The sequence below is a fragment of the Leishmania panamensis genome (assembly GCF_000755165.1).
Source record: "Leishmania panamensis strain MHOM/PA/94/PSC-1 chromosome 27 sequence".
NCBI classification, from domain to species: domain Eukaryota; phylum Euglenozoa; class Kinetoplastea; order Trypanosomatida; family Trypanosomatidae; genus Leishmania; species Leishmania panamensis.
Genome location: NC_025873.1, coordinates 568,855 through 595,175, shown reverse-complemented (window position 1 = coordinate 595,175; position 26,321 = coordinate 568,855). Strand labels below are relative to the sequence as shown.

At 58.5% G+C, this 26,321-nt stretch overlaps 8 protein-coding genes across 8 annotated transcripts; all 8 read right to left on the bottom strand.

The window, feature by feature from the left end:
- Positions 1 to 497: 497 nt before the first annotated feature.
- Positions 498 to 2,732, bottom strand: LPMP_271530 (hypothetical protein; the record flags this gene model as incomplete). Its single annotated transcript, XM_010701938.1, has 1 exon — positions 498 to 2,732. One exon carries the CDS (start codon positions 2,730 to 2,732, stop codon positions 498 to 500), a length of 2,235 nt encoding a protein of 744 aa, XP_010700240.1.
- A 744-nt stretch (positions 2,733 to 3,476) lies between these two features.
- LPMP_271520 (hypothetical protein) lies at positions 3,477 to 4,889 on the bottom strand (the record flags this gene model as incomplete). Its single annotated transcript, XM_010701937.1, has 1 exon — positions 3,477 to 4,889. One exon carries the CDS (start codon positions 4,887 to 4,889, stop codon positions 3,477 to 3,479), a length of 1,413 nt encoding a protein of 470 aa, XP_010700239.1.
- A 1,367-nt stretch (positions 4,890 to 6,256) lies between these two features.
- LPMP_271510 (hypothetical protein) lies at positions 6,257 to 6,730 on the bottom strand (the record flags this gene model as incomplete). The annotated part of the gene is made up of 1 exon (XM_010701936.1): positions 6,257 to 6,730. The coding sequence occupies one exon, from the start codon at positions 6,728 to 6,730 to the stop codon at positions 6,257 to 6,259; it is 474 nt and encodes a 157-aa protein (XP_010700238.1).
- A 1,665-nt stretch (positions 6,731 to 8,395) lies between these two features.
- LPMP_271500 (hypothetical protein) lies at positions 8,396 to 10,468 on the bottom strand (the record flags this gene model as incomplete). Its single annotated transcript, XM_010701935.1, has 1 exon — positions 8,396 to 10,468. One exon carries the CDS (start codon positions 10,466 to 10,468, stop codon positions 8,396 to 8,398), a length of 2,073 nt encoding a protein of 690 aa, XP_010700237.1.
- A 2,160-nt stretch (positions 10,469 to 12,628) lies between these two features.
- LPMP_271490 (hypothetical protein) lies at positions 12,629 to 16,663 on the bottom strand (the record flags this gene model as incomplete). Its single annotated transcript, XM_010701934.1, has 1 exon — positions 12,629 to 16,663. One exon carries the CDS (start codon positions 16,661 to 16,663, stop codon positions 12,629 to 12,631), a length of 4,035 nt encoding a protein of 1,344 aa, XP_010700236.1.
- Positions 16,664 to 17,795: 1,132 nt separating this feature from the next.
- LPMP_271480 (proteasome regulatory non-ATP-ase subunit 3, putative) lies at positions 17,796 to 18,800 on the bottom strand (the record flags this gene model as incomplete). Its single annotated transcript, XM_010701933.1, has 1 exon — positions 17,796 to 18,800. One exon carries the CDS (start codon positions 18,798 to 18,800, stop codon positions 17,796 to 17,798), a length of 1,005 nt encoding a protein of 334 aa, XP_010700235.1.
- Positions 18,801 to 20,462: 1,662 nt separating this feature from the next.
- Positions 20,463 to 23,030, bottom strand: LPMP_271470 (hypothetical protein; the record flags this gene model as incomplete). Its single annotated transcript, XM_010701932.1, has 1 exon — positions 20,463 to 23,030. One exon carries the CDS (start codon positions 23,028 to 23,030, stop codon positions 20,463 to 20,465), a length of 2,568 nt encoding a protein of 855 aa, XP_010700234.1.
- A 1,232-nt stretch (positions 23,031 to 24,262) lies between these two features.
- LPMP_271460 (hypothetical protein) lies at positions 24,263 to 24,910 on the bottom strand (the record flags this gene model as incomplete). Its single annotated transcript, XM_010701931.1, has 1 exon — positions 24,263 to 24,910. The coding sequence occupies one exon, from the start codon at positions 24,908 to 24,910 to the stop codon at positions 24,263 to 24,265; it is 648 nt and encodes a 215-aa protein (XP_010700233.1).
- Between the last annotated feature and the right edge of the window lie 1,411 nt (positions 24,911 to 26,321).

The window sequence follows — 26,321 nt, the reverse complement described above, 5'->3', positions numbered from 1 at the left end:
ACCTCTCTAGTCCGCGCTTCCCTGTATGGCATGTAGTCCGAGAGTGCGACCCCCGATCTATTTCGCTCCTTCCTTAGGGTGTGTGTGCGTGTGTGCGGGAGCCCTGCCCAGACCGCAGCCGCTGCAGTTTTTCTTCTTTATGTTTGGCTTGCTTTTTGGGTGTTACTCTTTAGCGGTACGCGTGCCTGGAGTCGCCAGCGCAATTGCGACAACCGCTGCTGGCGCCACACGCAGAAAGTAAACAGACCGAGAAGGGTGTAGAGAGGGGGAAAACGACACGACTCTGTGAACAGCAAGTCTCAGCTCCACGAGAAGAAGAACAAAAGTGATGAGGCCCGAATGTAAGGCAGAGCGAAAGGCATGCGCGCGTAAACACACGCCTGCATGGCCATCAATCAGAGAGGGGAGGGGGGAAGGGCGGAGGGGCGGAGAGACGCCCCCCCTCCACAGACGGACACAAAGTCTCTCAGTTGCGCGTGCGCACTCGAAAAGGTGTCTCACTCGTCACCTCCTTCGTCGGCATTCGCCTTGCTCTCTCCTATCAGCCGCAGGAGGTGGCGCAGCGGCAGCGCGGCGGCGTCACCTTCGCATCTTGCGCATTGCTCCACGACTGCCTCCGCTTCACAAGGGCGATCATACTGCATGCAGTACAGGAGTGCTCGTATCTGCAATGTGTGGGGCAGCTCCGTCTTGTTCACACGCCGCGCGTAGCCAAGCGCGTGCAGTGCGCCCTGGGGGCTGCCTCCCAGCACGCAAATGTTAATGAGAAGGCTCAGCATCTTGTGTGACAGTGGCCTCTCCAGAGCAACCACCTCTACTGGACGGCGTGGCGTGGCACCCTGCGATGGCCCGGTGCCCGTCTTGTGAATCCGATCTTCGCTGGGAGCCGCCTGCCGACTTTTCACCCAGCTCAGCGCAGACACCCAGTGAACGCCCGATAGCCTGGGGGTTGTTTTTGTGGTTGCACTACCGTCGCGAGAGCTCGCACTCTCCCTGTTACGGCGCCGCAGGTGAATGGCGCGGTTGTGTGCCAGTGCGCATTCCAGCATGTCTTCCCACGACGCTGGCGTCAAAAGACTGTCGGAAGGGATGATGTGCTCGTGGAGCAGGCGTACCGCCAAGGCTACTTGTTTCGCCTGCCGAAGCTGCCGAATAAGTGAACTGAGCAGCTCGGGTGGTGTCGCCGCCAGCGCCGCACTGCGCTCAAGCAGTGCCGGCGCTGCGGTGGCCCAGCCGTTTTCATGTCGCGCGCAGTTGCGCAGCAGCGCGTTGAGGACAACGGGGTGACGTGTAGCCGCTACCGAGCCCGTGGTGGTGCTACTGCCCTGTAGAGGGGTGTCGAGGCCCTCCACTGCCGAGGAAGACGTCGGCACGGGCTGCGCTAGATGGGCAGCACAGCTCTGGAGAAACGCCGTTGCCATCGCTGGCGTGGGAAGCTTGTCCACCATAACGGCCATCATGGCTGCTACCGTCGGGGGAGACGCGTGTAGGAGCTGCATGCGAGAGAAGAGAGTTGCTGTAGCGAGGGCCACTTTGTCCTCGTGGGAGTGCACAGCTTCGGTAGCCGGCACCGATGGTAGCATTTGCGAGGGAGAAGAGGTGATTGAAGTGGAAGAGAATGGTGTCGCTCCCTCCACGATCTTCTCGCCATTCTCAGGCTTCGCCGTGCTGGGCAGCGTGATGGCAGAAGAGGCGCCTCTTTTCATCCTCAGCCTTTTCTTCGCGGACAACGACCGCCTCCGCGGCCGTACCGCACCTGTGCTGTTGCCTGAGTCTTTCATACCGGCAGCAGAGCTGAAGGGAAGCAGAACGGTATTGTGCACACGCGTCCACTCTGCATCTGTCAGCAAGGTTGGCTCGCTCAGGTCACTCAGCAGCGCCAGCGCCGCTGTCCAAGGCAACTGCGCCATGGCTGCTGTTGCCCGCTGCACCTTCAGATCGGGCGTCAACGTGGTGCTCGCTAGCAGGTGAGTGAGGTACGACGTGCAGAGTGGGCTCCGCACTGCGACCTCTTGCGGGACACTCCTGACCACGTCGTTCAAGACGCTCAAAATATGTTGCTGCGCTGGTGTCGGTACTCTTCCGTCGTGCACGGCCGGAAGTAATGCGTGAGCGCTGGTAGCGGCTGTGAGGGCAGTCGTGCCCGGCGGTCGCATACTCTGTATTGCGCCAAACAGTAGCGGTGAGTCTTGTTTATGAAGGTGCATAAGCAGCTTGACCGCATGGGGCCATGCCGCTGATGTGGCACACGCGTGCGCCGCATCTAGCAGCATAGGCTTTGTGAGCTGACCATTCGCCTGGTTCAGCTTAAGCACGTCGATTGCCGTGCACCACTGTCGGTGTGGGGCGAGCAGGCGCAGAGTCGACACGGACACGCGAGTCGGCAGCGAGGTGCCGTGCGCCAGCACCGCCTCGTTCATGACCTTCATTGCGGCCTGCCAGCTGACAAGCTGGCCTGCGCCGGTCCTCGACACGTGTCGGTTGTGTCGCAGCATTCGGGCCAGCAACGCCCTGTACGTGTCAGCGGCCACCGGCTGGGTGTAGTACGCTGCTTGTAGGATGGCAAGCCCTCTCTCCCATGATATGGACAGGACCGCCCTCGAGAGCATGTCAGGGCGATTTACGAAGAGGGGGCGGTGTTCGTGATAAAGAGGGGACATGTGCGATACGGGGCTGCGCTCCAACCGCTGGAGGAAGTCCGCAAAGGTGTAGCCGGACCCCACAGGCGGCATGATGGTGCTGCAGTGATGATGATGAGACTCGTAAGAGTGTCGAATGACACGAGGACGAACACACAGCTGCTGCGACGCGTTGCCGCCGTTCCTTTGTATGTGCGCCTGTGTGTGTGTGTGTGTGTGTGTGTGTGTTGGGCGGCGATGATCAATGGTGTGTCCCGCTGCCCGCGTCTCGGTGCGCATTCCACGAGAGGCAGCAAACACGCGCGTGTGCGTGTGCGTATGCGTGCCTGTAGAGAGACCTGCAATTGAGGGAGGGGGCAGGAGAGAAGGAACGGAGCAGAGACATGAGTTGTGCACTAAGGGAGCTGTTTATATCTCAAAAAGGCTAAAATGCACAACCACACCAAAGACGCAGCTCTGAGCGTCCGCGACGCGTCCACGAGCCTTTGGGACTAGAAGCACCAACACAGAGTCGCGCGACGATCCCGCATTTTTGCCGCGTGCCGCCTCTTTCGTCTTCTTTCGCTCACGTCCCTCCCCGTGTGTATGCGGGCAGAGCTGTGCTTGTGTATCGCGTGAGTGAGTCATGATTGGCTCCTTTGAGCCAGTGCGGTCGACACTGATGCCGCAACGTCGGCGGCGTCCCACCACTCTTAAAGACGACCAAGATGTCATGTGGGTGCGGCGTGTGCGTGTATGATCGCCTCGGATGGAGAGTCTCGGTGAATGCTTGGCAAGCCTCGCCGCCAGAGTACGAGGAACGGCCGGCGACCGCACCGTGCACATCAATCGCTCCTATCACCACACGAGTGGGAACAGGTTCCATCTAGGCACCACCTCCTCCACGACTGTCTCCTGTAGCATACACTCAGTTGCATCGACGACTTCTGCTGGAAGTCTGTCACCGCCGCTACCAAGCGGTTTTTCCCGCTCTTCATCCAGCATCGTTCGCAGCAGAGTGCCAACGAGACGACGGGTGGCATTGACAGCCACCCAAAAGCATCGGTGTTCTGCAGAGGTAATGCTGAGGTTGGCGGCAGTGAATACGGTGACACCAACGCTAGCCAGCACCGATAACCACGGCGCACTGGTACAGGGAATGCCCCACCACCGTGGTTCGCCGCTCGTGAGGCGGCTCCCCATGCCCCGAAGTGTTTCACCAGCGATGTCGGTGGTGGGCGTTGTTGAGTTGGGGAATGTGCAGAGGAGCAGAAGAATCGTGTTCACCGCGTACATGGCAACTTCACAGGTGTAGTGCGGATCCAGTACCACCTGAAAGCACACGCTCGAGGAGTACGGAAGGTGATACCGGCGCCATGCACCGTCCAGCTCCAGTGGTGGGGAGAGCGCATTCGGGTGTTCGCGTTGGGCGGCGCTAGAGGTGGCCAGACGCGCTTGCAGGCGTCTCCACAAACCCTCCTCCCAGTCATGCGCATGCAATTTCCTTGTGGATGACATCGTAGGCGAGGGGCTCTGTCGCAGCCGCGCCAGTATCGTGTGTGTGGTGACCTGAATAGCTTGCAGAGACAGGTGTGCCATGACACCGGCGCCAAAGACGCACCGCACCGCTACAAACCGCTGTATCCACTGGGACGTACGCGGGACGTGCGTGTAGCTCGGCGGGGCGCTGGAGATGGCCGCCATTACGTAGAACGAAATGCCCGCCACGGCGGCAAAGAGGGTCACGGTGTCATGCTCGCGGAAGCGCTGGACTAGACACGTCTCGGTGAGCCGCACGGTACAGTGAAGAGAAAAGAGCAAAAGTGGCACGCAGGTGAGGAAGGGAGGCGGCGCCGGTGACGACAGTGTAGCCGCAGAGGGCGAGCCGGAGGCAGCACCGCTGTCGCTGTCCATCCAACGAATTCCAAAAAGGAAGGCACCTGTGACAAGGCCTGTGACGTAGAAGGCGATGAAGGACTGCTTGCGAGTGACGCGCCACCTGCCCCACATCGAAGACGCTATCCAGTGAACCGGTGCCGCGCACCAACGAGTGAGGGTAGTTGCCGACACAGCCGAGGAGTGTTTTCCATCTCGATTGCGGTTGGTCTCGCCGTCATCTGGAATGGCGGTAGCAGGTGCGCAATGTCCGCCGTACGATGCGAGGTTGGCAAACTCAGCACAGGAGAGACGCATCAGGAGTGCCAAAAACGATGTCGACCAATACGCCAGCGCGACACGCACGGATAGGCCTTCGATACATTCAAGCTGCATTGGGTAGAGCAGCGCGTCGAGTAAAACCAAAAGCGCTTGTCGGAGGTACGTAGTTGGAGAAGGGAGCAACACGAAGCGAGGGCGATAGAAGGAGAGACCTGGAGTGTCTGGTGGTGGTGGTGGTGGGGTGGCCGCACGGTCCTAGAGAACTCAGCCCGTGTCAACCCACCACAACACGCCTGTGCATGAGGAGAAGGAAAGCGGTGCAACTAGTATTGTGACGTCCAGCGGCAATGCCGAAAAGGGGAGTCCCTGTGGCGAAGACGCGGAGCAACAAGAAGAACGCAGTAAAGCCGTGAAGGGTCGAAACATCACGGAGGAGAAGGAGAGGGGGAGGGGAGCAGAAGTGAGGTGTAGAGCGTCAATGGTACGCCGAAAGGGAAGCAGAGTCAGCGTGAAGCGCTTCCTGAAGACCAGCGGGAAGTGGCCCTGCGGGTGATTTCGCACTCGTGACACAGGGGGCCTCCGTGTTGGCGGACTGTACACACGAAGGCCCCTCATTCGTCGCGCGAGATTGGGCGCGTGCGCGATACACATACCCTTCTATGTGAAGTACAGAGGCGTAGCGCTGAGAACACCGCGCAACGGTCGTTGTCGTCGCACCTTGTTTGCTTGCGAGCCTTTACCTGACTTTGCTTTCTGCCGTTTTGACGTCGCTATTTTGCTGAGATGGTTGCGCAGCCTAGTGAGTAGGGAAAAGATGAGCGAGGAACGCTCGACGCTAAGACCCAAGGCAGGTACTGGACAACGAAGCAGCAGGCAGAAAATGGAAGACAAGAGAACGCACAAGCCGATCAAGGAGAAAGACACGGGTGAGGTGGGAAAGTGTAGGGAGAAAGCTGTGGAGGGAGAGCTGAGTGCGCGCGCCCGCGATCCACTTCCATTGCCGAGCTGGTAAAGGGGCCGATAGCATCGGTGCGTTGTCACTGGCGACACAAAGCAGCAACGTCAGCTGTAGCACTGTCGCCTGTGCCGTTTGGCCCTGACATGTTTCTCCGTGTGTGTTGCAGCAGTGGGAATGACAGCGGACACACGTGCCGTGTAGTCCGCTCTTCCTTCCTTGACTCTCCCACGCCCCCCCAAGCCTCGTTCTGTCTTCTTGGAAGGCTCTCGATTGCAGCACAAGACAAATAAGACTCCCCCCCTTTCCACACACAGTCACTCAGACAACACACAACAACAACAACAACGGCACCAAAGCCTTGGCATACTCGTAACCAACAGGACAGGCAGGCGCGCATACATACATAATCACGTTCTCGCAACGGCGAACACAGAGGTCACCTCGTACGCAAACGCGCGACGCGGGACGACGACCCCCCCTCTCCCTAAGCCTCAACATTCCTCGCACTCCATTGGGAGCTGCGTTAGTGATGAGGGTGATGCGCGGGGGGCTCCTTGCGGCGGATGTCCGGCTCTGGATCGCCTGGCTGCCAAAGGTAGCTAGCTAGGAAGTTCGTGCCGCCCCAGCGGACGTTCAGCTTGTTCTCTGCCACTTCCTGTTGCAGTTGCTCGTACTTGATAGCGTGATCAGGGTCATCCAGGTCGAGCTGCCTAAAAAGAAAGTTGGAGGCCATAGCCCGTTTGCCAACCTGAGCGATGCGCGTGCGCTGGCCGAACGTGACGTCGAAAGTCCAGTAGAAGGCGACGGGAAAGATGGCGCAAAAGAAAAAAAGAAACTGACTCTTTCCATCCTTCACCTTGGCAAAAGGCTGACCCCACCAGCCGGGGTTGATGGCGATGGGATAGAAGGGAGGTGCATTCGCGTCACCGTGCTCACCAGGCACACGGGCGTACCGACGCGCCACACGGCGCATCATGCCATTCCGACGAGCCTGCATCTCTGTCAAAACCTCCGTTGCTGCTCTGGCTGCCTGTTCTCTTCTTCTTGTGAATTTGCTTTGCTCCCTCAACTGAAGTTGCACCAGGCAACTTCTGTACCACAAACTGTGTCACAACGAGGTGGAGACACGGGGTGAGCCTAGACGGGCTCGTCTGGTTTGGTCGTTGTGTTTTCCTTCTCTCTCTCTCTATCGATCCCCTTTTTTCTGCGTATGCGAGAGACTTCAATGTCCCTTGAGCCAATCCTATTCAATCTCCCAGCCTGCGATGTATGTATGCGTGCCCGCCACTTTCGCTTCTAGGGAGGAGGAGAATGCAGGGAGAGTCGTGTTGGGGCTTTCGAGGTTCAGTGTGAACTGTGAGTCACTGCAGAAGCACGGGAAAGAGGAAGAAGGGAATGCCAGGAGAGGTAAGTATGGTGGTGGTGTTTTTTTTTCTGTGAAAGCTATGCCCGCCGTCCACCTGAGCGAGCGAGTGAGAGAGTGATGTAGAAGAAAAGCAAAGGCGTCATGGAGTGCAGAAGTGCATGCCAAACAGTGGGAGAGGCACACGTCAAGCGGATGCCTTTTATGTGTGTGTGTGAGACTGTGGCTGTAGCGGAGCCGCTCTTGGACACTCGTATTCACAAAGACACACGTGCCATAGCTGATCATACATAGACGCACTGATGTCCTGGCGTCCGCCGTGAGTACGCAACTGGCTCCGCTGAGTCCAGGAGTGCTCCTCCTGCGGCGGGCAAGTGCAACCCATCAACCCACTCTCCATAGAGCAAGCTATCAACAAAAGACGCCTCATGGGCATCATAAGTAAGCAGTAGCTATAGTACTTCGGAACAGCTCTTTCCAGTTTTTTTCTCATATGCCTGTGGGGCGCGCTCGAGATGACTGGCGCAGTTCTTGTCGTCTTCTTCGGCTTCCTCCTTCCCCTCCCCCATCACAGTTTGGCAGTGACAGGAATGGTAAAGGGACGAGAAAGAAAGTAAAGCGGAGGAAAGACGTGTGTGCGGGAGTCTGGTACACGTTCAGAACAAATGTGTCTAACACGAACAAAGGGGGTGGGGCGGAAAACCATACTCTTGATGATGAAGTAGACGATGTACAAGATGAGGAGGTGAAGAAGAGAGGGAGACAGAGACAGAGAGAGGGGAGGGGAGGAGGAGGTTCGTGCGGGAACAAGGGGGAAAGGCGACGAAGAAAAAGCCGTTCGTAAATGAGGAGTCGGAGCGGAGGAGGAGGAGGGGTGGGGGTGGGGGCAAACAAAAAAAACTCTCGCGCGCTATGGCGCTGTACATATCGTCGAAGTAAGACAGAGACTACGCGATGAGTGTCGATTACACAGCCACCCACCCGCACACCGAGCCAAAAAAAAGAAAAAAAGGAGCCAGACAGAAGAGTGAGGGCAAACACACGCACACGCACACACACACACACGGACATCAACGCAAATACAACTGAGCGACGGCTCATCCACAGCCTCATGCGGTGCCGCCAAGAGAGGGAGAGGAAAGGGGAATCAAAAAACACACATGAAGCAGTAACTGTATGAGTACAAGGCCTAAATTTGACTATAGTATATATCTGGGCCCACGCACGCGCATGCCATCCGGCGACGTGGAAGGGAGAGGGGAAGGGGGAGTAACCCGCAAACGGCTCCTCGCTTGCCCCTCAAGAGAAATTGCGCTTTGTAATGAAGACAGACGGCGCCCCAGTTACGGCGCGACAGGCATGCGGTAAGTTGCGCATGGCCACATACGAAGCCGGAAGCGCTGCGGGAGCGGCGGCGGCGGCGGTGCCACTCGCTGGCCCTCTCGCACTTGCGTCCGTGCGCGTTAGTGGCGTGTGATAGTGGTGCCCTTTCGGTGAGCTTGGAGAGGAGGCGATATCACTAAGGTCCACCTTGCGGCCGACAGTGTCGGCGGAGCCGTGAGGCATGCTGTGCACACCAGACGGAGAGCCTGTCGGCGGACCGCCAGCTTGAGTCGGCGTCCAGCGTCCCGCATAGCAGGGCTGGTATGGCATCGCTACCTGCCCCTGCGTCGTCGCGGTTGACAGGGTCAGTCTAGCCAACCGGGTCTCAATGGACTCGGAGAGAAAGTTGATCAGGTCATGCAGTTGCTTGTCCAGCCGCTGCAGCAGCTTTGCTTCAACCTTTTTCATGTGCTTCTGCAGCTTGTGGTCTAGCACGGACTCCACATAGGCGCGTAAAACATCCTCAGGAAAGTCAACCATTATGCTGCGGTGCGTCAGTCGCTGATCTGGCACAGCTACCTGTAACGCGAGGAGCTTGGCGTCAGCGTCGACGACTGGTGGAGGTGCAGCGGCTGCAGCACTCATCTTTCGCGTTTCCTCGTATCGCTGCTCCGCCTCCCTGCGGCGCTCCATCGCCTGCTGCAGCACTACGCGTCTAACCATGGTGAGATCATCGCGCTGGTACTGCACAGCCTCGTTCAGCGCCGCAACTGCTTGCTCCAGCGCACCTAGACGCGCACTGTGCAAGGAACAGAGCTCTACTGCCGAGGAAGGCACCGCAGGTGGTGCCCAACCTCCCAAAGCCATCGGTGAGGTGCTCATTGGGGTTGACTGGGGGGTTTGGCTACCCTCCGGCTGTGTAGACCCCTTGTTGCGGCTGCGCCTTCCTCGGTCATCGCGGTTTCGACGGCGACTGCTGCTGCGACAGTGATGCCGGCGGTTGTGGTGACGTGCGGTCGGCTTGTCCTCGTCATTGTCGTCGCCCTTACCATCGGCGTTCCCTTCTCGATTATCTCCGCGCTGCTGTGCTGCGGAAGCATCGGCCTCGCTCCCACTGCCCAACGATTTAGCGGGCGGCTCCTGTGGCATGTGCAAGAGCAAGCTCTTTCCCGGGGAGACGATCTTGATTGGCTTCAGCATCTTGATGTCGTCGTCGAGGTCACGGAGTAGTTGGCTCATGCGGCTGCAGCTGCGAGTTTCTCCCGGCGAGCGACCGACAGCGCTGCCGTTTGTGCAATCGCCACGGTGCGCTGACGCAGACAGCCCAGAGCCGATGAACACCTCAACATCTGCCGAACGAGCGCCGCGAGGGGTGGGTGTCGAGGCGGTAGCTGCGCCAGGCAGCACCGACGTCGGCGGGGCCCGTCGTGGTAGAGGGCTTCTGTCCAAGCTGCCAGCAGCACCGGCTGGTCGCAATGCGGATGCCGGAGAAGACATGTGGGGCAACACCGTAGCGGCAGATGGGCGCGGAGAAACGGATTCTCCACGAAGAAAGTCATCCATTGACGCTGCGGCGCGTTCTACTAGTTGGCTGGGTGCGCTGTAATGCGAGCCAGGGTCATTCTCCAGGAGCACAATTTTGTTCATGTACGTTGGGCCTGGGCCGAAGGTGTCCATGATCCTGTAGCGCACGTATCGGTGCTCTTGCGGGATTGCACGCGGAAGCTTCCACACCTGGGTACCAGCTCCAGGTAGTGCTTGACATACAAGGAGAACGCTCATCGTGTCTGGTGACGCGCCAGACGCGATCTCGACCATGCGGGGATTGGTAAGGTAGTCTTGCCACACGTGCCAGCCGGCGTATTGTAGCGGTGGGTGAGACGCAGAGAGGTACACCGTCACGTGTTGCGGGGCATCACCGGTGACCCAAAGTTGGTCTTCGCGGAGCTGCAGCCGGTGGGAGGCGGTGCTGGCGACGTGCGCCGCCTCGTGAGACACCTCGGCGATCTGAGCTCCATTCTCTTCAAGCGCCCAGTTGATGCCGGACATGAGCAGATGCCCAGAAAAAGCGGGCACCTGCGAATAGCACAAGCAAGAGAGAGAGAGAGAAGTATGCCTCTCGAATGCGGTAAAGTTAAGGCGCAAAGGTTCGAGTTCAGGGCACGCTACACAGAGCGTCGAGGGTGCTAGGCACAGAGCTGCGCCGCTTCTGCTGCCGCGGATGTGTATTTGAAGGAGTGGGAGACCTAAGCTTCCTGAGAGAGAGAGAGAGAGAGACGATGCGTTGGAGAGTGAAATAGCGGGATGTAGGTACCGACACGGGTGAGGGGAGAGGGGAGTAACTTGAGAGCTCCTGACACTCGCTACTGTCTCTTTTCCTTTCACGTCGACGCCTCGTCTTGCGCACGCACTTGTCCTTCTCTACGTATATGGATGGGCGCTGCTGTCCGTAGAAGAGGGAAAAGTAGCGGGGCAGGAACACAGGACACGGCGCGAGCGCGTGCCGAGAAGTCACGGGAACGGTGAAAAGAAGGGTAAGAAAGACCATCAGCCCATTGGGGCGGCACAGCAGCAGCAACAGCACACCGCACCAGCGAGTCCGTGCGGGCGTATATGTGGAGTGTTGGACAGGGGGTGTGCAGGAAAGGGGAAGGACGGAGGGCGTGAAGAAGAAAGCGGAGACGAATGGAAGAGGCAAGCGAGAAAGGAAGACTTGAGACAAGGCGTGTCTTTGAGTGACTGCCTTGGGGGCACACATCAGTGGTGGCCCGCACGCTTGTGCGTGCCGTCTAAGTCGGTGCGTGAGGAGAGAGAAAAAGCGAGAGGAGAGGGCGAGGGCTGGTGGTGGCCAAGCCGCTGCTACGCTTCAACATACATTGCAGCTTTCAAGTCTGCACCACAAGCACACACCCGCCTCTGCTTCACTCAACGCTGAAGGCGTCTAATGGGCCGCGGCACTCTCCTTGGGTCCCTTTCCCCCCCCCCCACCCAGAGCAAAAAACAAACAAACAAAAAATCGCCCTCCGCTCAGCGGTGTGCGCAGCCGTAAGAGGGGAGGGGGGATGAGGCACTGAGAGGCGAAAGTAGACCTCTCCGAACTTGCCGCGTACGTGCCGTATTGGGCCTCTTTGGCTGTTGCTTCTTCCATGTAGATGCGTGCTGAAGAGGCGCGCTGATGACTCCCCCTTTTCGATGCATTGAAAAGGGGGGGTGTCAGATGTAAGGCTCGAGGGTGCAGAGAGGCACACACGCGGCAGAGAGAAGGCTGTCGAGAACAAGAGGGCAACATAAGAGAGAAGAGGAGGTACATATGATAGGAAAAGGAGAAGGTGAGTGGAAGAAGGCGACGACTCTGCTGCCAGGGGTGGGGATGGTCCGCGCACAGAAGAAGAAGAAAGTGGGAAAGGCGTGAAGAAAAGAAGATGACCAGGGAGCAAGAGAGGGAGATGGTGTGGCTGCACTGAATGAAGCCACACCATCTCCACTATGTACATCTTTACGTGCATGTGAAGGGATGGGAAGGGAAGGGAAGGGGGGGGGCGTTTGTGCTCTACCAATCGAGGAAGAACAATCGATGGAGAGTAGCAGAAGTTCAGAGAGAGGGGGTGCGGGATGCAGTGACAAACAACAAAACAGCGGGGCAGTCCATAAAACAAGGGCGGGTGTGTGGGTCCCGTTGGGCCGGCACCCACCCCACCCCCTTCCGGCACGCCCGGACGTGCCAGTGTGCCAAGGCCAACGCCAAACGAGGCACGCCAACAACGAGAAGCACAAACGAGGAGGAGATTCACCGACCCGAATGCCTGCGCGCGAGTGCCCGCCTTTGCCTAGGAGGAGGATGTGTGGGTGGGTGGGCGCATGATAGACGCGTGCGCGCCACCGAGCACAACGGGAAGCACATCGCAAGGAAAGAAAGGAAGTGAACCACACATGTCACTCAAGTGGTCTACGATACACGTGACCCCCCCTTTGCCTGCAACACAGATAAAATGATCTGGAAGAATAGCGAAGAGAGAGAGCGCATGCCCATCAACGTCTGCTGGTCAATGCCGCAGCACACGCTGCGAGGCACGGCACCCACTCACCCACACACACGCGGCGGCGGTAGCCAGAGCAGACACTCCACTGAATGACCGCCACACCCTAGACGGAGATTAAGGTGCTAACTACAACCGTCCACAGCCCTTCCCTGATAGTTGCATCAGGGCCTCACACGGCGTAGGCGCGGCGCTTCGGCAAATGATTGCGGCTGATGCCTAGCCCCGTCTGCGATGAAGAGCGCGTAGAAGCGGTTACGGGTGCGGCAGCCGCCGTTTCGCTACGTGTTGCCCTGTTGGCTGCGCGAGCTGAAGAGACAGCGGCGGAATAGTAGGCCACGTAGCCCTCCAGCGTTTTGCCATGCTGGCGGATGGGGGAGATGTGGGCGGACGCCAGGACAGTCGAGTTCGGCGCAAACACCGGCGACGACGCGAGCGTCTGCGCCGCGTGCACCGTCCCTGGCAAGGGCTCATACGATGGCACAGCCTGGAACCAACGATCCCGCGCCACAGTAAGAGTTGGCCACGCCTCCGCCGGGGCGGCTTCAGAAGACGGTGCAATCGGTGGAAGCCGTTGTGCTGATGTGATCGAGGTAGGCGCCGGCATCACGCCGCTTGTGCCCCACGGCGGTGGCACCACCGCCGGGTCGCGAACGATCCGCAGCATTAGTGGATCGGCGGCCCCTCTCACGCCCTCGTAGCATGCTAGCAAAGCGGGGTCTACCGTGGGCTCTGCGGGGACTACCTTAATGACACCCCGATCGGTGGCTGCCTCGCGGAGTCGCCGCAAGCTGCGCGCCTGAGCGTTCTGGGCCCGGCACGCCGACGCATTCGCCGGCACCACGTCCCCGCGCGACGGTGCGTGGTGAATTGCGTCTGCCTCGGTACGGCTGGTGGGTGGGGTGGTCTTCCGCTTTGAAAGCGGTCGCGTCGGCCCCTGTGCCGTGCCTCTGGAAGCAGCAGGGATGAGTAGACGCACCTCTCCCTTTGCTTCGTCACTGACAGGCTTCACCGCGGCTGTGCGGGCAGACGACTTCTTCGGATCAGTGCTGTGCGTGACAGCCGAGTGCTGCACCCCTGTCTCCACTATCCCGCCCTCCTCGCTGTTTATCCCTGCAGTACAACCACTAAGTGACGGCGAGGTAATCCTCCTGTTACCCCCTCGCCGACTGAAGCCTTTTGTCCGCGGCGCGGCCCTTTCCTTCGTGGCTGTGACCGCTGCCCCCACCCCTGCTTCCCCATACTGAGTGTAGATGCTCATCGGTGGCAGCTTTGTGTGGGGGAGAGTGGGCAGCTGCAGGTCCTCCATCTGTGCCTGCCGTAACCCGTTCAAGATGGACAGCTGTACGGGCTTGGGGCAGCTATTGTACACGAGGCGCAGCATTCGTGTTGGAATGGCCCACATCTCCACCGTCGTCACTGACTCCCACCCGTTGGGCCACTTGTCCAAGAGAAGGGCCTCCCAGCTGCCTGCCAGGGCCGTGGCGAGGCGGCGGCTTGGCTGCACTGGCAGCGCTGGATTGATGTCTTCCGACTCGTCCGGATAGATGAGGGGTGCCGATTCCAGCAGCTGTTGGAGCAGCTGCGCCGACGTCACAGTGTCCGAGACTGCGCTGAGGGTCCCACTTGCCTTCAGACTCACAGCGTTGTTCGGGGATGTCATTATCGCCGCTAATGTAGAAAACGACGCATCGCGAAAAGAGAAGTTCCACTCTACGCCATCCTGCTCCTCCACCTCTGCCTCCGCCTCCGCCGCCTCGCCAGCCACAACCTCGGAGAGGCGGGTCACGGTGCTGCGCCGCACTGCGTCTTCCTCACGAGGACTGTTATGAGGGCGCTGCTTGGCGGTGCCAATAGAGTCAACAACACCTGAACTAGAAGTGAGAGCTGTGTCCCGCTTTGCTGCGTGCCCTGATTGCCGGCCCGTACTGCCATGGTGGCGCCCATCTGTCTTGCTGTTTCTGCCGTGTGCATTGGCGCCGCCACCGTGCTCGCCTGGCGTACCATCCGGATTTTCAACCTCGCACGAGGCCGGCACCTCGAGGGACTTAGTAGCCTTCTGGCTGCAGTGCCGCGGATCATGGACGCTGCCGCTCACGATAATGAAAAGGTCAGAGAGGTGCTGCGCCGGATCGCACACCGAGACGGAGCGGTTTATCAAGCGTGGCCGCGCGTACTGCACAAGCTCTGCACGCTTCTCGGCGGGGAAGCGCTGCAGCAGCGGTACATGGGCAAGGCACTCGGGGTGAAGGCGCATGTTGTCCTGCCGCCGTTGCATCAGTTGCCCCCGCAGCTGGGCGTAGAGCAACGGGTCGTCGAGCAGCGCGTCCACAAACCGCTCGCCAGGTATCTTGAAAAAGAGCGCTACGCGGCTGCTGACGGTGCATGTGTACGGTTGCACCCCAGGGATCAGGTGCGGCTCCTCACCCAGCATAAGGTAGCGGCCTGAAACATTGAGCGCGGTGAAGGAATTGGTGCCCAGACGCTGCGCAACGCCGTTGTCTCCGTAAGCTCCTGCTGCATCTTTTGTCCGCCGCAGAACTGTTCCCTCGAGCATGCAGTACACGTCACCAGCAACGTCACCGTGGGAGAAGATTGTCTCACCGCGCACCTTTACAATGGGGATAAAGTCGCTTAGGTAGGCGGACATGCGCTTCGTGAGCTTACGGTAAATGGGGATGGATCCATAGCACTTGGCCGGGTGGTACCACTGCTGCAGCCACCACAGACTATGCTGTCGCACCTCTTCCTTGTACTTGTCCAGCATCACGCGGTCTGCAAACGAGCGAAAGACGTCCTCAAAGTCCTCGGCGCGCAGTACCCACACGATGCACTGTGACAACGCGCGGTAGGTGCCAGCGAAGAGAGCGCTGCCACCAAACACGCCACCAAAAGAGGTGCCGGCCATGATCACTTCCTTGGTTGGTCGGGACGCAGCACCGCCGACAGTTTTCAGTTGATGGTGTCGCGCATTATCATTCATGGCGCTCGCCTCGTCGGCTGGTTCAGCGTTGTTGCCATACTGCCGCCCCCGTTCCGTGCACACCTCGCACTTGCCGGAGATGAGAAAATACATGGCCTTCTGGCTAGAGTCGCCAGCCTTTACAATGATGTCGCCTGGCAGGAAGCGTTGCCGCAGCATAGTCTCAGCGAAACATTGGAGGAGAGCGGCGTTGTTTAGAGAGTCAAAGAAGGCGTTGTGGTCGCGGAGGTAGGTGCCTTGAGGGGTAGGGTTGGCATCTTCGCCCGGAGCGCCTCGGCTGGTGTAATGGTCACTGCCGGTGTTCGAAGTGTATTTTGAGCGAGCACCCTTGGGAACCACCGACCCCGTTTCGGCCTTGCGCTTCAGCAGCGTGGGCAAAAGGTGGCGCTCTAGCGCTCGGTGCAGCCGCTGGCGGCGGAAGCGGAGCTTCATTTCCCTGTGAGTTAGGGCAGTCACCACTAACACCTCCCACATCGCAGCACGCTTCATGGCACACGCCATCTGCACCATGTTGCTGCTGCCCGTGAGTGCGACAGTGCGCGCAGCAGCATCTGCTACGGTGGAGAGAGAGTTGCGGCCACTGCTAGGCACCCCAGCGCCGCCAGTAGACGCAGCGAGAATGCTGCCTTGACTCAACTCGAGCATGGAGCGCGATTCCTCCATCGCTTCCCGCAGCGTTGCAGAAGACTCAGGCACCGCACTTATGCTCATGGCACGCGGGGCCACCCCATCATCCTGCACGATGGAAACAATGCTGCTGTTGGCGTCGCCAACCCCCACCCGACCGTGAGAAAGCATACCGACTGAGCTATTAGTAACGTGCATACTCTGCCGGTGAGCCAGGTTAAGGGAGTTCTCGAAGGCGGTGCCGTTGATACGCATGCTGGGGTAGAAGGAGCACATCTGGATCGCCCGCCCCACGTCGGTGGCCACCTCGGAGCAGCTCAGCAAAGCGCCCCAGGCGTTTGCCGCCGGTGATACGAGCGCAACGACATTTGGGTTACCATACGAATAGCTGGGACGGTGGCTGCGTCGCCTGCTGGCCGAGTAGGTGGAAGTGGACTGACGGCGTGCCTCATGCTGAGCGCGAGACATGCATAGCGGCAGCGCTGACTCGCGCCGCGACAGCTTGCGCACCCTCTCGCTGGGATAGATCGAGGGCGTGCGCTGCTGCATATCATCCGTGGAGGTCTTCGCCATGGTCGGCGTTGTGAAATTGCTCATTTTCTTCCTTGGCAAGCTGCGTATTTTCTCTTCATTGAATACCTGCCGTGCAGTGCAAACCGCCAGCAGAGAGAGAGAGAGGCTCGAGCAAGCACTGGAGAACGATGGATTAGACTTGTGTTTGGGGCAGAGAGCCGTCCCACTCACCTGTGCGTGTGTGCGTCGGTGTATCCTCCTGGGGAAGGAATGAGGAGTAAAAACAAAATATCGTATCTGCACCACCCTGTTGAGTGGGCGGAGGGTCGAGTTAGAGAAGAGGGACGACCCTCTCGTCTCTTCGAATGTGTGTGAAACTGGGGAGAAAGTGGGGATACGTGGCTTGATGAAACCGGTCGCTCTCTCGCAAACTAGCACGGGCCGATCCAGGACAAACTGCGCGGCCAGAGCCAGTGCCACTGGGTTCAACCACGAGCAGCACGGAAAGTAAAAAAAAAAACGTCAGGCGCTCATGTGAAGGAAAGGAGTGAGAGTGTTGAACAAAGGAGGAGTGAGAGCGAGTGAGGAAAAACAGGCATGCTCGTCACTCCTGGTGTGATGTTCCTCCTCACTGGGTGTTCGCGGTGCAGGGGAGCGATCAATCTGATCTCCGCACGAGTTGGCGCGGCAGCGCGAAAAGGAAAAGGTGCGTAGCCGCGCGTCTACGCACCTTTGTGGACAACGTCATTCTTTTACGACACAAAAGACGTCAAACCAACGAACAGCGCTACACACAGAGACATCTGGGCACCGGCCCGCCTACGCACATAAATCCCCCCCTCTCTCCACACCACTACCACCCCCCCCGCACATACAAGGAGAGAGGGACGGCTCGCTCTTCATACATTCGGTTACCCTTTCAGGAGGGAGGAGGGGGTGGGCCGGTGGGCAAGCAGAGGATCCAAGAGCGACACACCGTGTCAGGTGGACAGACAAGCCACACGTGGAACGAAAGATAGGGATGCCTGGATGGAGGAGGGAGGAGGAAAGATGTGAGTGTATGTCCATCGGCTCTCTGACCTGTACATCTTGGGTCCCGCCCCCTCCTCCCTCGCCTCCGAGTCACTCTCCTCCTCTCGGAGACGCAAGAAGCCGCGAAAGTGCAGGCGCGGCATCCAACTAATTCCCCGTCGCGTCTCGTGACAGTTCACATCCTCTACAGGCCGTCCTCAAAGTTCACGTTGTCGATCCCAGTAGACTCATCCTGGATGGCACGCTCCAGCTCATCGCGCTCCGCTTTAGCCTCCTTGCGACGCTCCTCGATAATCTCGGGGTCCGTCACGTCGTAGCGCATGGCGCGCTTGGCGTCGTTGTGCGTCAAGTTCAGGAACTGGATGCGGCGCTGCAGCGCGTAAAGCGGCTCAGAGGTGGAGTAGACGTCGATGCTATCGCTGGAGATGAGCTCGCCCTTTTCGTTGTCTAGAACGGCATCAATCACACCATCATGGATAGCCTTGGAGAGGATGTACTCAGCATCCGACACGTTGCTCATGGCGAGCTTTGAGCACACGTCGGAGATGCTGATTCGGCTGTACGCCTGGCAGATGCGGCGCAGTCCTGTCTTGATGACGTGCTGATGGACACGCAGGATAAGGGAGTGGGTGCGGTCATGCTCGAAGGTCACCTGGTGCTCGCGCAGAACCGTCATGAAGCGGTCTACTTGCCCAAAGCGCACGCACGAGGCGAGTTGCAAGTACGGCGCGAGACTGTCGCGCATGTCCTTGGCGAGGAAATCAGAGCGAGGCGGAATTTCGCCAAGAAGCAGCTGAACTACCAAAGACAGCTTTGTCGTCGCGATGCGAAAGCCGAAGGCGCGCTCCGGTGCCTTACGCAGTGCCTGCTGCAGACACTGATGCGCGTCGACGTACTCGAGCCGCAGCGCACGTGTGAGACCGACGTAGTAAAAGTAGCGAGCAGCCTGGTTGTTCGCGCGATGCGGCAGGGTAATGTTGCATGTCGCGATGAACGCCTCTGCCTGCTCGTGCTGGTGCGTACTAGTGAGTAAGGCAAGTATGTCGTTGAGCACAATCTCCATGCCGAGCTCGTCATGGCGCACACACACGGCGCGGTAAAGGGCCATGAGGCGCTTCAGCTGCTCCGCCTCGGCACGCTTCGTGGCGGCCGTGGCATTAGTCGACGTCTTGGCGGCAACGAGGGGCATGGTAGAACTGGTAAGCCGGACGAAACTGAGAGATGCTGTGCAAAGCGATGCAGAGAGAGCAGTAACACACCCAGGAAGTATGCAGCGATGCGGCCACGCTAACGCACACTCCAAGTCGGATTCCTTTGATAGGTTATCTTGCTCTAGTTGCTGGCGCTAGCGCCAACTCGCTCAAGTGCGCCTGCTACGGCAGCGCAAGTGGAGAGAAAGGAGCGGAGTATAAGAGCAACACGAGCACGCCCAGGCGCGCGCACCACACGAGAAGAGAGAAGGCGGTGATGGAGATTGTAAAAGGCGCAAAGGGACACAAGATGGGGGAACACAGTGTGAGAGAGAGAGGGAGGGAGGGAATGTAGGTAATGGCGAAAGAAGAACAACAACAACAACGGCACTGCGTGGTAGGTCAAGCCCGCAGACGATATACTTTACCTTTCGAGTTTGGCCTTTTTTGTGGAGGAGGAATGGGGGGAAAATAAGAGATGCTAGTGTGGGCGCATCGTCATTATTATCGTTTCACCAGTGGCGTGGTGCAGCCGGAGATGGCGCAGATCCCCCACACACACACACACGCACGCATACACAGAGAGAGAGAGAGAAAGAAAAAACGCACAGTGGGCAGAGGGTTGGCCCAGCCACAGCGTCAGAGAAAAGGAAAAGAGAAGGGGGGGGGCAGACAGAAGAACGACTGAGAGAGTGGACAGTTTCAGCGCGAGTAATGCGGAGCTTTACTGGAGAAGTGCCGGAGGGGCTACTACGCACGCACAAGCATTCATTCCATTGGGCGATACAGCAGATAGGCTTGCTGCCGTCGAGGAGAGAAGAATGAGAGCAAAAAAGTGAAGGGACGCACCAATTACGTGCTGATGCCCCATTCAATGTCTTAGCGCTCAAGAACAGAGCCCCTTGTATGGATGGTCTTGCACAGCTGCTGTTACCACAGAAGCGCTACCTTTCCGTCTCCTCTTCTCCCAACGCTCACTTGATCTGAATATCCCAAGCGTCTTCAGCCGACAATTTGGCGAGACCAGGAGGAGGCAAGTGCTTCTTGCTGCTACGACGCGCATACGCTTTCCTTCATGGGGGGGGGGGGCGGTGAATCCGGTTGCCACCTTGTGAGCCGTTCCATCATCACGCCTACGCTCTATGGAAGCTTTATACTCGTGTTGGCTTTGCTTTTTTTTTCCCGCTTTCTTGTTAGTTATGGCCATGACACGAGAGCATAGGTGAAGATGGCTTAGCACAGTGTCGCTGATTAAACGTGAACAAGACGCCGGCTCGGACACCCACACACAAAACAGCAGTCAACAAACACACACGCAGCCTTCACAGCGAAAAGAAAACAACAAGAAAATTGTGAGCAAGACACCATTAACCGTCGGCCATCCTCGGAGCTGCCAGGCGCGCGTGGGGGAGGATGAAGGAAATCAGGGCCCCGCCTCACATGCACACGTACGCCGACGCAGACTCGCGTTTTAGCACTCAGCAAAGCAAAACAGGTAAAGAAAAGAGGAAGCGAGTCGAGGAGCGCACGTCGCCGCCGACTCTCGGGGGAAAACGGAGGTGCAGCGCCGTATTGCTACACAGCTGAAAGTGACAAGGCAGCGAGCAGAGGCAAAGCCGGAGCGATGAGTGCGCACGGCGGCGCTGTCTGGTAGTGATCCTTTAGTAGCGGCCACGCCTGAAGCCGTCGCCACTCTGGATGCGAGAAGAAAAGCGACCGGACAGGCGACCACGGCCGTATGGAGAGGCACCAGCAGTGCGGCTGGCACCGCCGCGTCCACGACCGCGGCCGAAACCGAAGCCGCCGCCACTACCACCAGCCGAGCGACTCTCGAGCCAGTCCATCTCGAGCCGGCGTTTTTTCGATATCTCCTTCGTGTTCATCTCGATGAGCTCGCGAAAGTCGTCCCCCTCGTCCGCTATGGAGGCTACCGCCGCAGTGCTTCCTCCCAGCGCATTCTCAGCATCCTCCTCATCTTTCTCCACCATCATTTCCTCCTCATCGAGCTCGGTGTCGTAGGCGGCATCGTCATCCAGACCCCACTCGAGATCGTTATCACTGACCTCGGCGTCGAAGTCAACCAGACCACCATCACGGCCGTCATCACCGTCGTCCGCTGTGCCATCGGTGCTGCCTTGCCCGTCCTGCTCCTCCTCACGGGACACCTCCCCGTCCTTGTCCTTGGTTGCCGCACGCCTTGGTGTCGCTGCTGCCTTCTTGATACCACATGATGCGCCCGCTGCACTTGTCGTCTCCGCGGGGTCGGCCAGCGTGCCAGAAGGACCGAAGAGGGCCGTGTCAAGGCTGGTCACGCGCATCGCCACATCCGCCTCGCCACTCGCATCACCCCAGGTGGTGCGCACCTGCGACAAGCCTTCGAGGAATCGACGACGCTGCACGGCGTACCGGTGCAGAAAGAGTGCCGCCACGTCCACATCCTGCGGGCTGGCGTTGACGAAGTACGGGTCGGACGTGCTGGGCAGACTCGCTTTGTGTGCAGCACGGTGGAAGATGGAAATGCCTGTAGTCGCACCGCCGCCCTTGTAGTCGTCCTCTTCCTTTACATCGGGCGTGGCGTCGACAAACATGTTGAGGAAATTGAGCGGCGTCATGTCATCGAGCGGATGCACATCAAAGACAATGTCCTCGCCAAAGAGCAACAGTATGGAGAGCTTGACGACAGACGGGTGTGAGTGGCGCGAGAGAACGTTGAGTGTCCAAACACACTCTCCGGCGGCGTTCGCGAAGAGCGGTTCACGAGCCCTGGGGTCGTAGTCGGAGCTGGAGAAGGCCGCACTGGCGTTGCTCGTGCTTTGGCCGGCCTTGCACTTATGTGCGAGCGCGGTAGAGGGGGCTGGGGGGTTCGCGTGCGCCTTGAGCATATTGCGCACGTGGGGGTGAGCCTGTGACATCTCGCCGACTAACAAGAGCACCGCACAGATGACAGCGTCGTTGAAGAAGAGGGCGCGCTGCAGAAGTCGGTGAACGAAGGCAGCCACGCGTGCCTTCGACTTGTCGGCTCGCATTGCCTTGTGTAAGAGGGAGAAAAAGTTAGTGAGCTGCGCCGACTGCGGTATCTGCTTCGGCGAGAGCAGCAGCAGTCCGTAGAGGGTACGGTACCAGCGATTTAGGAAAGACTCCGCCGTTCCTTTATTGAAGGCGAGAAGCTGCAACAGCGTCAGTGTGGCCACGCGCTGCTGAAAGCTGCCAGTGTTGGCAAGGATGAAAAGAGCGTTGAGGTGCTCCTCCAGCGAGGCCAGGTCGACCCCAGCGTACGGGAAGGCACGGCGCAACCCAACAATGATGGCCGTCGTCACTGTGGAGTCGACGTTGCCGGTTAGGGCGAGCTGGCGGAAGAGGCTAAGGTAGGTCTGTACGCACTTGAGTGCCAGCTTACGCTCCTCCTTGCTGAAGACGAGCTGGTTCATGACATTGGCGGCGTAGCGCATTGTCCGAAGTGGGCAGTTTTTCATGAAGATGGTCTTCTCCAACTCTGTAAACAACATCGACTGGTGCGTAGAGGACTCCGAGAGAAGCTTCAGCAAGTGATGGTACGCCTTGTGTGCGACGCTAGAGAGAGGATCGCCCAGTTTGTCAATCATCATCGCCATGGCAGTGCTGCGGCCCTCGGCAATGGAGCAGAGCAGCTTGCCCACAGCATCCAGCCACGTATCGCGGCGCTGCACAATACGGTCCTTCAGCATCGACTCGCCCAAGGACAGGAACTGAGCGTAGGTGCGCTTCAGGTAGTCTTCAAGATACCAGTAGACGAGTGTCGTCTTGCGCGCCACCTCGTCCGTTGGCAGTGTGGCAAAGTACTGCGAGACAAAGCGCTTCAGCGGGCGAGGTGGCAACAGCTTTGGCCACACAGCCGTCAGCGCCTTGAGCGCCGCCTCGTAGTGGTGTGTGTCCATGCGCGCTGTATCAAAGAGTAACGTGAATCCGTCCAGGTAGAACATGAAGTCAGTATCTGCGAGCTTCACCGCGGCGGAGGCGATCTTATCGGACGTCGTACCGCGACTCATAAACTGCGAGCTGTACCAGCGGCCGTGGTCCATCTGCGCTGCCTTGCCTTCTCCATCAAGGATGGCCTGCGCCTCCTGGTAGTACGTGTCCATCTGCTCTTTGGTGACGGTGGCGGTGGCCACATCGCGCAGACTGCAAGTGCGCAGCGGCAGTGGCACCATAAACCACTTCTTGTTGAGGTCCAGTACAGATGACGCCCTCATTTGGGCCCCTTTGTTTTTCTTCTTGCTATCCACCTCTCTCTCTCTCTGTGGGTGTGTGTGCGTGTGCTAGCCTCCCTCAAAGTGGATGCAGAAGGGGCAAAGACGTGTGATGCGGGCAGGTGGGGTAGAGGGGGGGGGGCTGTTGTTATCGCCGTCGTTCCAGAGTGTGGCCACGGGTGTTGTTTGTTTGTTTTGGCCACGCGTGGAAACATCGAAAAGGGAGAAGAAAAAGAGAGGAAAGCACGGGCGAAAAGAAATGGAGGCAGTAACCGGCGTGGTCGTGGCATTCCCCCCAACACACACGCACATTCACAAGTGTATTCGCCAGTACCCAAAGAGAGAGAGAGAGGAGAACGCATGCCACCAACACGGTCAATGCCTTACCCCTTGGCTTGTGCAAAGGTGGAGAGAGGAGCCATGGCAGACGTCACCCATCCCATTCCCCCAAACGCGTGGTCAAAGACAGAGAGAAGTCAACCCAACGCACCGCACCTCGCGTCTGCTCCCTCCAATCCAATGATGTGCTGTCCAAGAGCAGCGCGCTGTGCTGTAGAGCTTCAATCCTCTCCCCTCCCCCCGCCATGACGCTGTGGCTGTTGCTTCCTTCGGCCATCGGTTCTTCTCTTACTGTTGTAGTTGCTGCTGCGGAGCGATGATGAAATGGGTGAGAGGCCTCTGCCCTCCTTCGCTCCGTCTGCCACCGTAGCCCCTTCGATACCATCAATACTGTGCGATGTGTACATCCGCCTCCCTTTCTCTGGCGTGGACAGAGAGGCAGGTCCACGCGCTAGGCTCAGAAAGGAGGGGGAAAGAGGGGGGGGGGCGAGAAAAAAGAGAGGAATTATAACCACCAGAAGCAGCAGCGGCGATACTCTCTTCCACACACTCAGGAAGACTTGCCGTCGCGCCAGACCTCCGTGCAGGGCGCGCCACCCTCGAATCAGAGAAGCACAAAGGGAAAAACACGCAGGTCTGGTGGCCTTGCGAGACGTGCAGATGCATTCTCACACCAACCCAGAGACACGCACGCACACATACACAGCCACGCACCTCTCTCGTACAACGTCGATAAAGCAGCTGAGGTGCGTCTCACACCTCCCTCGTTCTTTTTTCACCTATCCCAGAAAAAAAGCACCAACGACAAATGGCACGCTGGGTTGCTGGTGTGCGTGCACACACACACACAGACACACAGAGAGACGGAACATCCTCTGAAGAGACCTGCGGCTGCTTTATTTCATGGACGCCTTCAGTGCGGCCAGACGGGCATCCAGCTGCTCATCCGTATCTGCTTGAGCCTCGGTGCTCTTCTGCGGCAGCGCTGTGTCGGTGACGCCGACCTTCGTGCGGAACTCAAGCCCCGCCTCGTCCATTACCTTCTGAATCTCTTGCTCCGTCTCCTCTTCCTCCATACCGTCGTCATCCATGACTTCGTCGACGGCGTCGTTCATCATATCCTCCTTCATGCCCATCATCTCATTCTGCTTCTCGAACTCACGCATGATCTTCTGCATCTCAGGAATGTTCATTTTATTGTTCATGGAGCGCATCGCCTTGGTCACACCCTTCATGGCGTCTGCCATCTGCACTGAGGACTGCATTGTCTGTATGCGCAACGACACACCCTGGATCTGGGTACGCATACGGTACATCTTTTGGTTGTATTTGCGCGTGCGCACAAGGTCGCGGGCCATGATGCGCACCGCGTCCACCTGATCTTGCTTCGCCATCTTCTTCATCTCCATCAGAATCTGGCGCTCCTGCGTGGTCAGTTTGGTGCGCTCACGGTCAAGGTCGCGGCAGGTGCGGTCCAGCTGACGCTTGTACGCGCGCATCCTCTCCTGCGGCGTCGCACGGTGGAACAGGTCGGTAAATCCCATTTTGGCTGACTTGCTTCCTTTTAATATCTTTTTTTTTCCCTTTGTAGTCGTGTAGAGGAGGAGAGGCACAACGGCCAAGAATGGCACAAAGCTTCTGCGGCTGTGTGTGTGTGGGTGTGTGGGTGGATGGGTGGGTGGGTGAACCTTCACCGAGAGAGAGAGAGTAATAGCGGGGTGACAGAGAACAGGCGGTCAAGGAGAGCAAATGCGGATGGGAATAAAAGCCCGAGATGCCGGCAGAGTGGTGTGGGTGAGGAGGGACAGTATCGCGAAGGAAGAGGGACCAAAAAAAAAAGCGAAGAGGCGAGTGCGCGCGAATAGGCTAATGTGCACACCTACACACAGCGAGAGAGAGCGAGGGGGGGGGGACGCAAACAAAATGAAGGAGAGACAGGAAAGTGAACGGGAGGAAGAAAAGAAGAAAAAGCGGCAACGCAGACAGAGACGAACAAAGTGAAGCAACGACGGAGGAAGGGAGGGGTGGCGGATGTGCTGAGTCGGGGGGAGAGCGAGCGGGCGGGCGAAGCGGGAGGAGTGGATAAGAGAAGAGAAGGTGAAGAGAAAAAAAACGACGACTGTGTAGAAGTGGTGGCACTCCCACGTGTCGTAGTACTAGTGGCGCTTCAAGCAGAGAGATTCCAGCGATGAGTCACTCAGAGGCATACCCAAAGGAAGGGGAGAGGTACACGCGTGCGTGTACGTGTATGCATCAATGCTGGTGCGTAGATGCTCGACTAATGTGGCAACAATTCACAGAAACAACTCATACACACGCAAGCGTGGAGGAGAGAGGTGAAGAGTGAGAAGCAAGAGAGCGCCAAAACATAAGAGAATCTCGAGTGCGTGAGAAAGAGAGAGAGAGAGTACTGTATGAAACAACAGAAAAGGGGCAGTCGACGTTAGTGGTAGTAATCGTCGCTGTCGTCGTCGTCGTGGTGCATCACTGTGGAGGGGGCGAAAGGGGTATGTGCGTGTATGGTAAAGTGGAGGTGCATGTATGCGTGGGTGCGTATGGTTTGCCATTGTCGTGCCGCCGCAGCACAAGTGGCGACCAGCCGCCATACACACACGCACAGAGAAATATGGACGGCCAATGGAGGGATAAAGAAGCAGCAGGGGAGAAGCCAAGGAGAGAGGCACAAAACGCGAAAGGGGGGTGGGTGGGTGGGTGGTATAGGTAGAGGAGGGGAGCATCACAACGACACCCACACGCACATATGCAAGGGAGAGGAGTGAAGAGAAGTGGGAGAGGCGGGTGCATCGTAAGAAACACAATACACGTTGGAACACTCGTGGGGCGGACAGACAGACAGACACACACCCACGCACCCGCACGATGCTGCGCACGCACCACCCAGAAGCCTGACGCAGTGCGTGCTCATCTCAGAGAAGCAGGGCGGCACTTGTTCTG